This window comes from Pelobates fuscus, chromosome 9, assembly GCF_036172605.1.
Source record: "Pelobates fuscus isolate aPelFus1 chromosome 9, aPelFus1.pri, whole genome shotgun sequence".
NCBI lineage: Eukaryota > Metazoa > Chordata > Amphibia > Anura > Pelobatidae > Pelobates > Pelobates fuscus.
The window spans coordinates 145,759,934-145,776,912 of NC_086325.1; the positions used below are offsets into that span (position 1 = coordinate 145,759,934).

Here is a 16,979-nt window from a genome sequence, read left to right on the forward strand (position 1 = left end):
TGATAGGAGAATGTATGAGCACTATATGAGCTTGAAACACTGCACATACCGAGTAATCAGCATTGCATGCCAGGGTATAGTCACACCCCTAGCACTCGCGTCTTAGGTAGCCTGGAACTCTGTTCTGGGCTACCAAATGCCAATTCTGTGCATAAAATACATGCATCGTCAGCATGCACAACATGCTGGCAACGGACATATAGAGCTTCCCCGTATAGACCTTGCTGAAGTGCTGTAGGGATGAGGAGAATCCCATTTTTAATGTGAAATTGGCACTATTACAATTTATTAGTGAAATCAGACAGCAAGGAAGGTATGCTTCTCCCGGGCAAACAGAAGTGGCAGGAGTGCTCTTTTCCCTTAAATCCCATTAATTATCTAGCTGCCAGTGCTCAGATGGAGAACTCCAGTAACTGTATGCCCTCCTGAAGCCCATGGAACAGTGAAACAGGGGAGTGGGCCTTCACAAGGCCAGGAGTGGGCAGGTGGAAAATTATGGGATGGTTCAGGGCGGGGCTAGGTAGGGGAGGAGTCAGGTAGTGTAAATAGGCGGCCATCTTAAGTGAGGAGCCAGTTAATCTGAATTGCACTGACCTGTCACTTATGGCTGGTCGGCGGAGTTCTTTTCTTTTTTCTCCCTCTGCAGGTAATGGCGTCCCTGGAGGAGATTTTGGACGGAGTTCGGGCGGCGGTTCGTGACAGAGGAATGGCGTGGCTGCATGAACAGATCGGGGCTGCTGCCACCCACCGGAGAGGAGGTCAGCGCGGAGGACCAGGCCGCCGCAGAGGTTGAGCCCGGGGGAGGCCCCTGCGGCCCGGCGGAGGAGGAGCCCTTCGGCGGTCGGCGGGTCGGCTGCCGGACCGAGTACAGCGGCGGAGGACGGAGTGCGGCGGGCGCCATCGGGCGGACCCGCCGGGCAGGCGACAGCGGGCGCGAAGCGGAGGCCACGAGGTCAAAAGGCACCCCGCGTAATGGCGGCCGGCGGGACGGCAGGAAGTGGGAGTGCTGCAACACCAGCGGACCATGCGGCTGCGGATGGCATCACCCACGCGGCCAGTGGGCAACAGACTGAGCGTCCCGGTGAGTCAACCTCCAGCGGTATCACTGAGGGGCAAAAGGGGAACGCCAAACGGGTTCCCATAGCACAAGCGGTCAGCCAGGCATTGCGGGGAGACCAGGCCAGCAGGGGATCCGAAGGGGCGGCTGGAGGGAGGATCAGAACTGAGCACAGTGGAATGGGAGGAGAAGCCAGCGGAATGGGTCGGGCAGCTCAAAGGTTTTCGGGAGCTAGGAAGGCGATAGGCGGCCTATCCCCGGGGGTGCTGGCGGAGTCAGACAGGGCGGCCGGAGCGAGGCCAGGCACAGCGGCTGTGGGAGAGCCGGTGGGTTCGACGTGCTACAGGGAAGCAAGGGGCGGCAGTATAGAGCGGGGGGGCTCATCCGGCTGCCCCCAGGTACGGCCAAGTGACAGGGAAGCGGCAGTAAGGGGCCAGGGCGGCGAGCGGCGCAGCAGCAGCGCCAGGTGCAGCAGTGACAGGAGCTGGTCAGGAAGACAGGAGAGCAGGGACAGGAGCCATTCACGGCTAGGCCGCAGCGAGTCAAGGTTCAGCGCCAGGGAGAGGAGAAGGAGGTCCAGGTCAGAGGAAGGGAGGCGGAGCAGGAGGCGCAGTGCATCGGGATCTTCTGAGAGGAGCTTCAGGGAGCAGCGGCGGGGAAGACACAGCAAGGGAGGTCGGAGGGAGCTGAGGAGAGGATCCAGGGCGGTCGGAGAAGAGCGTAGGGAGGAAGGGCGGGTAGGGAGCTACTCGGGCAGACTACCCAGGATGTCTTCTCCTTACAGGTCACGGAGTAACTCACCAGCGGTTCCGAGGCGGGACCAGGCGGGCAGGAGTCGGCGACTATTGGGAGCTCCAGTGTCTGAAATGGCGGATGGAGGGACAGCAACCCCGCGGCCTGCGGCGGCCAGGGGCATCAGCGGTGAGTCTTCCTCTACACCACACCCTGGGACATTCATACACTGTTTGAAGTCATTCATAGATTCATGGTCAGAGGATAGGGAACCGCTTAGGTTCGATAGGGTTTGGTCAGCAGGTGACGGCAGCGGGTCTGGGTTGGAGAGGGCGACCTCAGGAGTGACAGGTGGTAATGGGGAGGAAACAAGGCCCACTGATAAGCCCGATGGATCGTCGGCGGGGGACGGGGTACTTGACGTGACGGGTGGGACATTGCGGAAGCAGCGCGTCAGAATGTACATGTGTCCTTCGCAAGGCCGTTAGGTTGCCATTTGAAAGGTGAGGTGAAAGAGAAGATTGCGAAAGGGGAATTCGTGGAAATATTTTCCCTTCTTCCCCTGGAGGAATTCTTAGATTTAAAAGAGGAGGACAAGAAAGACGCCAAGAAAGAGGAGGAGGAGAAAAGGCGGAGGTATCGGAAGATACCGAAGACCTTCGGCAATTTGCGGGCCTTTTGCATTTTGGCTAGTGTTATTGGGGAGAAGCGGCCGGAGTGCTGCTCGCAGTTGTTTTGTTACTTAGACGGAATTGGGGACGCATACCGCACCTATGGGGGGCTGGCATGGTGGAGGTACGATGAGCAGTTCCGCCAGCGAGGTACGATGAGCAGTTCCGCCAGCCAACCCTTCCATGCGCTGGGACCAAATGGACCTGCCGCTGTGGATGCGGTTAATGATGGCGCAAAAGAATGCGCCCTTTCCAGGGACTGCCGGCACCGCTACCGGGGGGGCAGTGGCGGCAGGTCAAAAGAAAGGTAACTGCTGGGCTTACAACGAGGGACAGTGTAAGTGGGGATCCGCTTGTGGATTCCGGCATGAATGCTCAGGGTGCGGCGGGAACCACGGGGTCCACAGGTGTTTCAAGAAGGGTAAGTCGGCCGCAGGGGGAGGAGCAACGGGAGCGGTCGCTCCCGCAGCTCCCGCTGGGGGTGTCACCAGTGAAAGTAGGCGCGATGTTGCCTTGGCTAAGGCAATACGCTGATCAAGCAGTAGCAGAATTCCTTCGGGCGGGCTTTGCCGGGGGTTTTAAAATTCCCTTCAAAGCTACGGGGCCGGGTGCACCTTGTGAGAACTTCAGGTCGGTCAGGGAACACCCGGGGGTGGTGCGGGAGAAATTAGCCAAGGAAGTCCAATTGGGGAGGATGGCGGGGCCATTTCCGGCCCCGCCCTTGGCAAATCTGAGGTTGTCACCATTGGGGGTGGTCCCTAAGAAGGAAGAGGGAAAGTTCCGTTTGATTCATCATTTATCGCACCCGAAGGGGTCTTCGGTGAATGATGACATCGACGCCGACCTATGCTCGGTCTCCTACACGTCATTCGACAAAGCCGTCAAGCTGGTTAGGAGAGCGGGGCGCTGATGGCCAAGGTGGACGTGGAGGCGGATTTTCGGCTGCTGCCCATACACCCGGACTGTCACCACCTGTTGGGGTGTCACTTTGAGGGTAAAATCTTCGTGGACTTGTGTCTGCCTATGGGTTGTTCCATCTCTTGTGCCTACTTCGAGAGGTTTAGTACCTTCTTGGAATGGGTGGTGCGCATGGAATCGGCGGGGGGTGCCGTAGTGCACTACTTGGATGATTTTCTGTGTGTCGGCCCACGGGACTCTGAGCGGTGCGCTCGGGTACTGAGGGTGTTCCAGCGGGTGGCTCATACCTTCGGGGTGCCGTTGGCTGGGGACAAGACGGTGGGCCCCACCACGTGCCTTAGCTTCTTGGGGCTCGAAATTGATTCGGAGCTCGGGGAATGCAGGTTGCCTAGTGACAAGCTGCGGCATCTGCGACAGCTAGTGGCAATAGTCAAGGGGGCGAGGAAAGTGACCTTGCAGGGGCTCCAATCCCTTGTGGGGAGCCTCAATTTTGCGTGCAGGGTGATCCCCATGGGGAGGATATTTTGTCGGAGGCTGGCACAAGCAACCAGTGGAGTGCGGCGGCCGTCTCACTACATTCGGGTGTCAGCCGAGATGAAAGACGATTTGGGGGTTTGGGAACAGTTTTTGGGGAACTTTAACGGGAAAGTGTTCTTTCGGGAACCAACGGTGTCGTCGGCCTAGATGAAGTTGTTTACAGACGCTTCCGGCAGCATTGGTTTTGGGGCCTACTTGGCAGGTAAGTGGTGCGCGGAGGCGTGGCCGGAACCGTGGAAGGTGAGTCCTCTGATTAAGAACTTGGCATTCTTGGAGTTGTTTCCCATCGTTGTCGCAGTGGTACTCTGGGGTACGGAGTTGGCTAACAAAAAGGTGGTATTCTACTCCGATAACATGGCGGTAGTGCAAGCGATTAATAGCTTGACCGCCTCGTCGCCCCCGGTAGTACGCTTGCTGCGACAATTGGTGCTTGGTTGTATGTCATTCAACATAGTGTTCAGGGCTAGGCACATCCCGGGGCTCCAGAATGTGGTGGCTGACTCACTGTCTCGTTTTCAGTGGGAACGCTTCCGGGAGGCAGCGCCGGACGCGCAGGCCCAGGGGCAGGAGTGCCCGGGTGTGATGTGGCAACTCGGGACGGCCTGCTTGGAGACTGTGTGAGGAGGTCGCTGGCGCCGAGCACTTGGTCGTCTTACGTAAAGGTTTGGAAGCTGTGGGACGAGATGGTGGCTCAGGTGAGTAGCGCCCCTACGGAGGGGCAACGCTTGGATGCACTTTTATGGTTGCTCTGTCGATTGTTTGCGGCTCAGGCGTCGCCTGCCATGGTGGACAGACACCTATCTGCCTTGGCTTTCCTGTTTAAGTTCAATGGCTGGGTTGATGATACAAAACACTTCCTGGTCCGTCAAGCAGTGAAGGGATTCAAGAGGGGGAAGAAAACTGTGGACACGCGTAGGCCAGTGTCCTTTGATTTGTTGCGGGAGCTGGTGGGAGTTCTACCGGGAATTTGCAGCTCCGCATTCGAGGTAACGTTGTTCACGGTGGCATTTGTGTGGGCTTTTTTCGGTGCATTTCGGATCGGGGAGTTGGTCAGCGCAAACAAGATGGGTCTTGGGGGTCTTCAGCTCGCAGATGTGGAGGTTCGTGGGGACAGGGTGCAAATTCAGTTGCGTCGCTCGAAGTCGGACATTTTTGGTAAAGGTTGCACAATTGTGCTGTTTGGGTTGCCTGGTTCAAGGGTGTGCCCAGTGGAAAAGGGGTCGGAGTACCGGGCATTGCGCCCGGGGGGTGATGGTTGCTTCCTTGTGCACCAAGACGGCTCGGCCCTGTCGCGTTTCCAGTTCGCGAGGGTGTTTCGGATGGGAGTAAGTAAGCTGGGCCTGGAGCCTGGGCAATTTGGGACTCACTCCTTTAGAATTGGGGCGGCGACCGAGGCCGCACGGTTGGGACTGGGGGATGAGAGGATTAAACGCATTGGGAGGTGGGAATCCTTGCGTTTTCGATCATACGTTAGACCGGATAAGCTGGTGTGAGAGGGGCAGTGTTATGCTGTGATGGAAGTGGAATCCATCTGCTTGGTATTAACGTGTTTTTCTTTGCAGGATGGAAGGTGTGGATCTGGGGGCACTCGTATGTCTATTGGGCTCAGAAGAGGGCTGCTGTTCGGAGAAGTGGAGCACAGCTGGGTTTTCTTCGAGGAAACGTGTCAATTTCATGGTTCAGCTTTAGGGGGTTTAGCTGGCAAAACCTTAGTGGCACGTTGTTTAGCAGGTTGGCCGGAGGGTCCTCACCGGACATAGTTTTAATACACGGGGGTGGGAATGATTTGGGTCTGATTCCGCAAAGGGAGTTGGTTAGACGGATGAAGAGAGACGTTGATCGGCTGCTGGACCTGGTCCCTGGCGTGGTGGTGGTGTGGTCGGAAATGGTCCCCCGTTTCACGTGGCGGCACGCCAGGGATCCGGCTGCAGTGGCTCGATGCAGGGGCAAGGTTAACAGGGCAATGGCGAGCTTTGTGCGGCGAGTGGGGGGCATTGTAGTTCGGCATAGGGAACTGGAAGACATGTTGCTGGGTTATTTTAGGAGAGATGGGGTACACTTGTCAGACGTGGGTTGTGACTTGCTCAACCTAGGCTTCCAGGAAGGGATTAGCTTGGCCCTGTTTCAGGGTGGTGGGGGGCGCACATGTCCTTAAGGGATCAAGTCATGTGCTATGGCGGAACAGGGCGTGTTAAAGCCAGGAATTAGCTGGAATTGGGAATGGACAGGCCAAGGCCTAGGCTGGAGTAGGCCAGATGGATTAGAGTGTTGGTAGGTTCAAGCTCTTCGGTGGCTACGAACCTAGGGGGTAGGGGTGTCTGGGTACACCCCTACAGTTAACAGTATGGTTTTGGGGCCTCTCTGGTAGGCCGTGTGTTACTAGTTATATGTTAAGTGAATGTTAATTATTGTTCAAAAGATAGGGTCATTGTCAGGGGTATTGTGTGGGGGGATAGTAATATAATGTTAGCTGGACAATGACCCTAAATTGTTAATTTATTTATTTATATATTTAATATTTAATAAAGCTGTGGACGTTATAATCCAACAGATAAATTTGGTGTCAGTGTTTTATTTAAGTTAAAACTAAAAGTAGCACCTGCCGAATAACGACGGTGCATATGTCATGCCAATTGTGATTGTTTATGGGCTCTGCCATAAGCCCGGCCAGCACCAATCACAGTGTGATCAGCCAAGACAGCATTCCAGAGAATTCCTGAAAACAACCAGTATTTGATTATCACAGACTGCTCTGTATTGTTTCAGCACAGAATTCCCTCTGCTAAATTCAGCAGATGGAATTCCTCTGTGTTAAGGGTGGACTAGACGTAGCTTGAGTTTAGGGAAAGAATTATTGCTGTTCAGGGTAAGGGATAGTGTAGGAGTAAGGTCACGGTAGGTGTACACTTGGAGTTTATGTAAGGTTAGGGTTACTGGTAAGGTTGGTATGGGGTTAGTAGGGAAATTGGTATAGGTTTAGCGTTAACTGACAAAATTTTGTTTATACCCGAGGCATATGAAGCATTTAACAATCATGAATGATAAGTGAATCTATTTGAATTTTTTTTCGTGAGTTGCGCTTGATGTATAAAAACTATTCTAAGCAAAAATGTAAAAAAGTTTGGTTTTTTTTGTCCCATTTTTAAAATTTGATTCATACTTCATATACTTAATGATGCCAGGTACACATATAGGATATTAGAAGAAAGACAATGTATAATATGTATGGGGGCCCTTAAAGAGAAAGCCCGTGAATTACGGTGGAACAAACACATAGCACAAATTATAGGTTTAGTTTAGGTTCAGAAGTCGGACTTTTGCCTGCGTCTTTAAGGGGTTAATATAGCATGGTATGGTACCAGCCACAAAGAACACAGGAAGTCATGCAAACCACAGCACCTAACCCGTGCTGAAGCTATTGTGGAATCAGACTTCCAAAAAACTAGTGTTAGATACTTTTTGCATTATTTTCTTGTTCTGTACAGCCCACCGATGTCAACACTATGTATTATCAGCAAAAAACGTCAGTTGATCAGATGAGATTGTTATGAGCTAATAATCCCATCCAGGAGTTCTGTTTAGGATCTCTGTTGATAGAGGTCAAACTAAGTACTGATTATCATCGGGTCGTGTCAAGCACTTAAATGCTCTACTTTGTAAACCAACTCTTGCTGATTACAATTAAGTTTAATTTCTGTGCGGAGTTTTTAGTTGAATATGTCACGAGAGTTCCATTTTGTATATTTTTTTACTGTCTAGTGAACTGGGCTATGTTAAGTTCTTAGTGTTTGCACGAGCGGTCCATGTTCCATGCATATTCTGTACGCAAAATGTGGCAAAATGTCTTAGAACTGCAACAATTTTTACAAATCACTAAAGAGACCCTTAAATTATGAGGAAAATTCAGCGTCTCCATGCAGCCCCAGGATGCACCTCTAGTAGCCATCTGAGGATTGGCCACTGGAGGTGTCTCTAGGGGGCAATGTAAACACTGCCTTTTCTCTGAAAATACAGTGTTTACATGAAAATCCCTGCAGGGAATGATTCTACTCACCAGAACAAATACAATAAGCTGTAGTTGCCCTGGTGACTAGAGTGTCCCTTTAAAGTCTAAGGGAAATTTTGTAGAAAAATAATTTAAGTTTTTCTAACCGTATTCAATCAGTTGGAAAGTGTTTTAAATGGGCATCTTAAGGCCCTAATTTAATATTTTTTTGCATTGGCTTTTAAAATAGTTTGTGATTTTGAAAAACATTTCAAATAATTTAGATATAGTGATAGATTTTTTTCAAAATTTTAATATCTTGAAAATATAATTTAAAAAATTAATTTAAAAAAAATTTAAATCATTTTTTAAAAACATACCAAAAAATATTAAAGCCGGGAGGGCCTAAATTGGAAAAATAGTTGAACAGGAGAAGTTTTTCAATTCTTGCTAAATTGTCCTAAAATTGGAAATGTCCTGGTTGGTTCTCCAAAATTTCCAATTTAACATGTAAACGCCATTGGGGGAAAAAGGGTAAATAACTTGTTTTGTTTTACATTGTGATACTATGTGGGGTTTTTAAACACATTTTACAGAAGATTTTTTTCAAACTGCACAAGTTACTGTGTTGTGAAATCAGCAGTTTCTAAACAGCATGTGCATATTTGTCGAAATACAGTCAAGCGAGCAATAAAACAGGTTCTGAGGGGAAGTGATCCGTGTCATTTCCTGTCACGGATTGTGACAAAATAAGCAACTCCCTATATACTGCACTTACATATACACATACGCGCGCAGACACACACACACACACACACACACACCACATTATAATTACAAATGTAATATTAGAGATTAGACCAACAGACACGCATGCACCTCACAACATAAAAACAACCAACACATGTACAATTCAAAACTCCTTCTTATTGTCATATTTTTCCAGAAATGCACTTTTTATAAAAATCTTACGGACCAAATAAACCGTAGGTAATCTTAGGAGTGCAAGAGGGTCATTTACAACTCAATTTACTCGTTGCTCAGGTAACCAAAGAGTTAAAGAGGAAAATATGTATGACAGCAACAGGGCCTTGTTTCCTGATGTTATCTCACTAAATGAAACATACTTACTAGACATCCTTCCTCTCTGGGGGTTTAACCAACAATTCAAGAACATTTAAATATTGAGGCTTATCAGTGCACAGTTTATGGATGAAGAATTTCAATCAGAAGAAGAGATCACAGCTGTTTACTCTGGGATTCGTGTTGGACTACAAATCTGGCTATGCTCAGCCAGTTAGTTTTACTAAATATACGTATGTCAAAGGGAATCTATGCGGTAAAAATTACCCCCCTTTTTTTAAAGTTAGGTGTACAAATCTGTATGTTGAAGTTTTCCTGTCCCTGGGACTATTAGATATCCCCTCCACCTACCATTCAGTATAGAAAGGGTTAAAAACACCTTGTTTCCAGCGCTGAGGCTCCCTTGGTGCAGGTCATCTCTCCTCCCTATTTGCCGACACAAAGGAGGCAGGGCCACCTCTGCCGATGTCCAATCTAATGCTTCTCATATAGGAGTATTAGGGACCTAATGCACATGCGCGACGAATGCCACGTGCACATTCAACTTTCCCATAGGAAAGCATAACATCAATGCTCTTCTATGGGCCTTCCACGTCACGCGGCCAAGTTTTACTTGGTCTGTGTTGCAGAACCGCCTCTAGTGGCTGCCAGATCATTTCATTAAGATGAAGTGGTTAATGTAACTATAGTGCCCTTTTAATGCAATTAAAGAGTAATACATTGGGGGGGGTGGGGGACAATAAAATAATAAAAAATACTTACCAATAGAATTCCTATGGAAAATCAGTGTTTAGCAGGAGGCAGACCCTCATACACACACCCGAAACAGAAGGAGACGTCCAGTTGGGAGGATCTCATTCCAGTCTTTGGGGTCTATTCTTATCCCATACATGTCTGCACAGCGATGGTTTATGGGATGAGTAGGTTATTTCCCAAGATCAATTCCACGTAATGCATACAATGAGTGGAACATAGCCATACTGTGGCTGCAGTAAGTAACTGCATACATGGACTACTCCCCCTGTGCATGCAGCATGCAGCAGTTTATCCTAAAGACAAAACTTGGAGAGAATTTTTTTTTTTTACATTGGGCAACCGAAACATTTAATGCAACATAGTCAGTCAAACACCTTACATGGTTTTGGTGCAAGGAGGTCTTTTGTCTACTTGCTTGCAGCTGCGTATAAATGCAGCGCTTTGCTAAATATCGCTGCGGCTGTCGGTTTGTCCTTGCTTTTTCAGCCGTACTTCTTCCTCTGCCCATACAAACTATCTGCAGGGCATGCGACCGCAGTTCAGGTAATTGTCGCCTCCTCTCTCAAGGGCGAAGTCATGGCTGCACTCATGCAGAGATGGTGGATCACTTTCTTCTCCATCAAGAATATGGGGTGCAATATGTACCAATGAACTACCCCAAATGATGTATGCAGCTTCCCAAAATGTCTAGCACCCCATTGCACATTAGAAATTTTGGAACGCCTCCTTGGAACCTGGGGTCTCCTGCACCCCTTAGATGCCATGAGGTAATTTTTGTAAATGGAGTCACTTGTTTTTGCTGTTAACTAAATTACAGTTATTATTATTTTTATATATTAATAATTATTTATTAAATAATAAAATGGCGTCCAGCCGCAGCAAACGTGCTCCATAAGAAAGTATAGAAACTGTAAAGATAATATCTATCGCTATAGCTCTGTTTCCAGTGACGTTGCACTAAATAAGCAATAGTGACAGGAACAAAACATCAACAAAAAATGGTGGGTTAGGGTCCAACATCAGACCATTAAAATGTGTTAGTAAATAAAACAATTTTTGTTTTCTAACATGTGGCTTATCTACATGTAGCAAACTGTCTGTATTCTCTATTTCTATGCCAATGGCACAAAGGAAAATTCAAATAGAAATACAATTAAATCTCTATGAACCTCTATGAAATTACACCGTACACAAAGCACTTTAATTCTTGTCCTATGTACTCCTAATTGGGCTGTTCAAGCCAAGTGTTCATCAAAATCTAATAGGGAAACAAACATCAACCTAATCTAGTTCGGCCACTTGGTATATACACAAGATTCCGTATGAAGCCGACTAGCATAGCCATAAATTTAGTAATTATACTTATGGTGGGGTATTTGCAAATAATATACTGATAAGTTTACTTCCTCTTTACACACCCATCTAGAACGTTTCATTTAATCTTTAGTGTGTAATCTCTGCTCAACACTGGTGAAGATGGTATGTTGCTACCTCAATACTATAGATAATTTGACTAAAAGGCATAGCTCGTGCAGCGTTAACGAACACTTCAATCACCATAACCACCACAGCATGCATTAGTGGTCATCGTGCTAGAAGTGTCCTGTTGTCAGTAGTCTTACCATTTGATAATGGGTTGACAACTTATCTGGGGACTACAAGACACCGGTTCCCTACTCGGAGAGGCAGGTCTTAGCTGACGCCTTTAGCCAATGAGCACCAGGGTGCAGTAGTGGTTATGGTGCTTGCAGGGTTCTCTTTAATGTAGGACTAATACCACCTCTTAAAGTCATAGTCAGTGAACTCTGTTTAATAGCATTGCTCTTATATGGCCTAGCATTAGATAGCATAGATTTACACTCTGTTTTTCTTTGTAATGTTAGGCCTACAATTCATGTCCTTCAAAAAAACAAAAAACACGTTCGGTAAAATCCAAATGTTCTGTAGCAGTCAGAACACATTTGAAGAAAGCAATCTCCCAGAATCCCTTTTGCTTCACCACCAAGTCCTGTAACAAATATTTATTTAACCCAGTGTCACACAAGATAGGAAAGGATTAAGACAACTGCACTGTATGTCTATAATGCGCGGCTACTATTTGAATGAGTCCAAAGTTCCTCGGCAAGAGGCGCTATCCTCATTGTACAAAGAGAGGTGTGTGGAAAATAAACATTCTGGGTTTGGAGAAGGGCAACCCCCTTCCCTGAGCTAACAAATATGCTTATTCATTCGCTCAGTTTTGTAATAACTGCAAGCACGCGTTATGGAATCATACAGGCTCATGAAACTGCAATTGCTAACGCTGAGTCTCCTGTTACTGTTTACCTTAAAGGGGAAACTGACAATTCCTGTGATTTCTTATATTATTTTTACCTATTCCCCTCATATTTATTTATTTTTTGTTTGCTATGTCTAGAAGATAAAATTAGATGTAGAAATTCACACTTCTATCCAGGAACTGGGCGCCTCCATCTTGACTCCCTGTCAATCCATCTTCATAAAAGATGCCCTTTTCTTCCACTGAACACAGTGACGAATAACAAACTGAAACAATGTTTCTATTTCTCCTCCTCATTTGCATTAAGTGCCCTGGCGGTGTCAGGAATGATCTGCGATGTTATTTGCTAAATCTATAATAAACATTTTTAGAAAAATCAGAACATCACAAGAATAAAAAGATGAACATAACCTGCGATGCAGAAGATTTTTAACTGACTAATTCCCAGAGAAGTTAATGTTCCACTTTAGCCTACATTTTAATTTATTTGCTTCCTATATGTACAACGTATTCGTGATCTGTAAGTAATCATACTAATTCTATATACAGTATCACACAAGTAAAAGTCATCACCGTATAATTCAGTCACGCACGCGGACATCATAGGTTCATTCAATTACACAGGAGATTTGTATTCATTTAATAAATGCCTTACTGTACATCCGGCTCGTTTATTTAGGCAGGCCTCATTCCAGTTTCATTCATTCATTCAAATATGCCCACGTACTGAGATTATTTACTCTTGCCTACTCAAGTCCTGAGTTTTCTGACACCCACCCAGCATGGGCTCATTTCTTCCATGCTTCATTCGTTCACAAAACATATGTGCCTAGCTCTCTATAAAAGTAAACATCGCTGAGCTGTATCATTCAGTATGCAAAAGATTCAGCGCATTTCGAGACTGTGAAAAAAACAAAAGGCATAAATATGCAGCGAGTGAAATTGCAGGGATAACATAACGGCAGACAAAAACACACAATTGTGTGGAATCTTCATTGTCCATATCACAAAGAGAATAAACGGTAGGCGGTCAGTATCAGGAAATTCTCCCCGAATTTATTGACACTGCATAAATGAATGGTAATAAGAGTTGGATTTACTGAAATTCATGTTTCGCAAGGTGTACAGCTTAAAATAGGACAATTCAACATTCTGTCATATACACTAAATAATATTAATTGAAAGGATGGTAGGTGAGCATCATTATAGCAGTGTGGCATACAGCTAGTGTATAATGGTATCACGAGTTGAACACAAAAAGGAAACCTTTGGTTAGTGGAGCCATCACTTTACGCCCCAAAAAAATCAATTTATAATGAATTTTTTTTTGTGTATGTGAAAAAATTGGTAGTGGAGTTCTAACAGGGCATTTGAAAAGTTAAATAATGAATAGGACAGAAAAAAGCGCAAGATCAGGACAAAATCTACTATTTATATATATATATATTTTTTTTTTTTTGGAATGTAGGTCTCCACTCACGAAAAAGAAAATGCACTATTACTCAGTTAGTGGTATGTAAAACCTCCACAGCCACGTTTGGAAAGACCGAGGGTAGCTCATAAAAAGTTTAATTTCAGAACGTTGCGGTTCATGGGAGGAAACGTTGATACTAGTTATACTTGAGGAATGAAAGTTTGTCGTGAGGCGTTACTGTGTTTGAATGGAAAAAGTCAAGTTACTAGTGGTGTAGGTCTAGGGGGTTGAGGCGACAGTGCACTGTACACAGAAGTTGCTTGAGCAACGCACTGCAGAGACAGAGCAGTATAACACTGGAAAGGTACAAGTCGGAGAGGTTGTCATTGACAATCTGTATGCAGTGTAAGTGTATAGCACAGCTTGAGTGCTGAACACTGCAGTCATTGAGCAGTGTAGGGAACAAACACTGGATATGAGCTCACAGTGGTTGTTGTAGTGTGGTGTCAGACCGAGAGGGGCAGGGTTAATTGCTACAGTATGAATTGTCAGGAGTTCAATGTAAATGCAAAGTGAATTTAAAATTCTAGGTTAAAATAGCAGAAGTTAAACTTTTTTTTCCCAGTTTGGGTATACTGACCCAAAAAAAAAAAAAAAAAAAATTATATATATATATATATAAAACCTTGAATGAAAAATAGAAATCCCACCTTATTGAATACTCAGAGTGAAAATACTGAAAACTAACACAGCGATAGTAAGCGTACAAGTCAGCTACAGAAAAACAGAATGTAATATCTGTATGAATGATGTATCTTTACGAATGATCAAATTACAACTTGAGAAGTGGTTGTGGTTTTCTCACTAAACTGAGAATTGTTTGGAATTCACCAAAGAACTGCAAGTAGCAGGCCCAAAATAGGTCATCAGAATAGTCAAGTTGAATTTTTTTATTTTTTTTTCAGTTTACCTATTTTGGTAAATATATATATATATTCTTTTTTTTTCTTTTTTTTATTCTACAGTACTAAGATTTTAGTGAAGAACCCAAAAGTGCCACATGACATGAGAACATGTGATCAGTCATCAGACAGCTCTGTATACATTCTATAGAGGACTAACTGTGACAGAGGCTAATAAAGGAATCTGCTGGGCGACCATGTAATTGCTGTTAGAGGAAGCAGCACACTAGCAGTGATGCATGCAAATGCACAATAAGAATATCATGTTTCCCTAATTGTACTGTGCCACCAAAGGGCATGGCACCCTGCCTCTTACCTTTAATTTGGATTTCGTAGTCCGAGGGCCTGTCCCTCCGCTGCTTGCCATGAGATGCCATACTGTGCCAAGGTGGCTAGCACTCACTGACCCACTGTCTTGGCACTGCCAGCCATATGGCACTTTACTAATGGAGGGAAGTAGCCACCAAGGACAATATTCAGTGTAGTCACAGCTGATGTTCTGCAGTCCACGTTCTACAGTGAGGTCGGTCGCCGACCGTGGGCTAGGATGGACAGTCCAGGCTGGCCCCAGGGGAGGTCAGTGTACCAGGAGCAGGGGACAGTGACAGTTCAATGCTGGCAGACCCAGAACAGCCTCAGATTGTCTTAGTAGCCCAGAAATGCTCAGTGTGAGATGGGATAGTGCCCTGTGACACAGCCCTGGCAAAGCAGACTCGCTACACACACTGAATGCTTAAATGGGAGTACACTGGTCCAAAGGTGCAGTCTGTGCTGAGACTTAAAGGCGCAGACAGTCCTCACATTTAAGGTTGGGTTGCAGTAAGTGCTCAGAGATAGAGAGGTGCAGTCTTTTTATCTGAGGGTGCAGACAGTATTCAAAGATCTAGGGGAGCAATCAGTCCTGAGATTTCTGGGTTCAGACACTAAGAAATATTGGGGAGCAATCAGTCCTCAGATTTTAGGGTGCAGCAAGAATTTAGAGATCTATGGGAGCAATCAGTACTCAGCTTTCAGGGTGCAAACAGATCTTGGGGTGCATCCAGTTCTCAGATTTCAGGGTGCAAGCAGTATAAAAAGATCTGGGGGGTGCAGTCAATGCTCAGATTCCAGGGTACAGCCAGTGTCTGTATTTTGAGATCTTGGGGTGCAGTCAGTCCTCAGATACCTGGGTGCAGCCAATGCTTAAAGGGCTGTAAGGGTGCAGCAGTGTGGTTAACCCTGTGTGTGCTGAGGCCAGGGAGGTGAAGCAGCATGCACTCAGTGGCCGCTGACATCCATCTGCAGTGAGAGTGCAGTGATGTAGAGTCGCAGGCAGTGCATGGACTCCCCGCCCCCTCCTCCCTTTCAGCTGTCTCCCTTAGCGCTCAGATTGATGTCTGTCTCGTGTGTTTCCCCAGCTGTCTCTGTGTGTGTGGGCATCAGTCTAAATATGTACCTGCCATGCAGCAGCCTATTAGCAATGCTCACTGTCATATCCTGTCCCTTACACCTCTCTCTGCATGCACTATAGTCTTTTATTGTCCCCCTCCCCTCCTCCTTCTCCCTTCTCTCATCTATCAGCTGTTTGTCTCTACCCCCCCTTTCACCAAGTCTTACACAGATAGTGTGATTTTCCTCATCACAGTCACACTTCCCCATTTCTGAGCCAATCAGACCCAAGCTAATGTGGGCTGATCAGATGGAGCTTGGTCTCATGCAGTCTGCCTGCAGCATCTCTCTTGGAGACAGTGCATTGTGGGTCTTGTAGTCCTTGCTGCATTATGGGCATCACCATCCTTTTATTTCTCCACTAGAGAAAAAAATATATATATATGTATATATACACACATATATATAGATACATAAATATACTAATATATATATATATATATATATATATATATATATATATATACATATTCATATACACACCTGAGCCTGCAATATATTTTTATTCATATATCTGATATTTTGTAAATGAGAAATCAGCCCTGCACCAGCCTATTATAATGAGGTTTAATGCACAGTCTGGTAAAAGCAACACGCTCATATCCTCAGTGTCTTTTGTGTGCCTTAAAACCAGTCTTATTGGATATCTGCTATCCATGCTATAGTGATAAAGAATATATTCAAAGCAAACAAGGACAGAGACATAATAAAATGGTCTATCCACTGCGACATAAAACGTAATAATGATCCATCCTATTATGTATTTTGTAATAAAGGAAGACCAGGGTTCATCATTCAGCCAGGGATATACTGCCCCTACAAAAAAAAAGATATCGGATCATGCTTTCTACACCTATGCTATTTATAAATGACCTTTAACCCAATGAGAGCCATGGAGGCACCTGCTTTATTATTCTACCCTGTATTAGTCTAGATTAACTCTTTGTCTTACAAAGCAGCCCACAAGTCATTGTATGCGGTGAATGGAAGGCTCTCGGGCAGTGAGCTGTTAATCACTACAAATTAATTCCAACATTCCATTCTATGTCTCTCGTTATATATCACAGATCCAAAGATATAGTGTGACAGGTTCAGTTAAGGCAGAAGAACAGTCACCTTCCTCTTACGGGAAGCCTGTTCTTACCTGGCCTGTCAGCA

The 16,979-nt window shown here is 46.0% G+C and overlaps 1 protein-coding gene across 4 annotated transcripts in view; it reads right to left on the reverse strand.

Annotated features, from left to right (window-relative positions):
- Positions 1 to 15,935, reverse strand: part of ARHGAP4 (Rho GTPase activating protein 4) — a 118,996-nt gene extending 103,061 nt beyond the window's left edge. For 2 of the 4 annotated variants that reach the window (XM_063432666.1, XM_063432665.1), the window contains exon 1: positions 14,710 to 15,923. In XM_063432666.1, the coding sequence (XP_063288736.1) occupies positions 14,710 to 14,770 (61 nt within the window). In that variant the 5' untranslated portion in view covers positions 14,771 to 15,923. Of the gene's footprint in view, positions 1 to 14,709 lie in introns of all 4 variants that reach the window. The other 2 variants (XR_010085305.1, XM_063432667.1) reach the window with 2 other exon arrangements.
- Between the last annotated feature and the right edge of the window lie 1,044 nt (positions 15,936 to 16,979).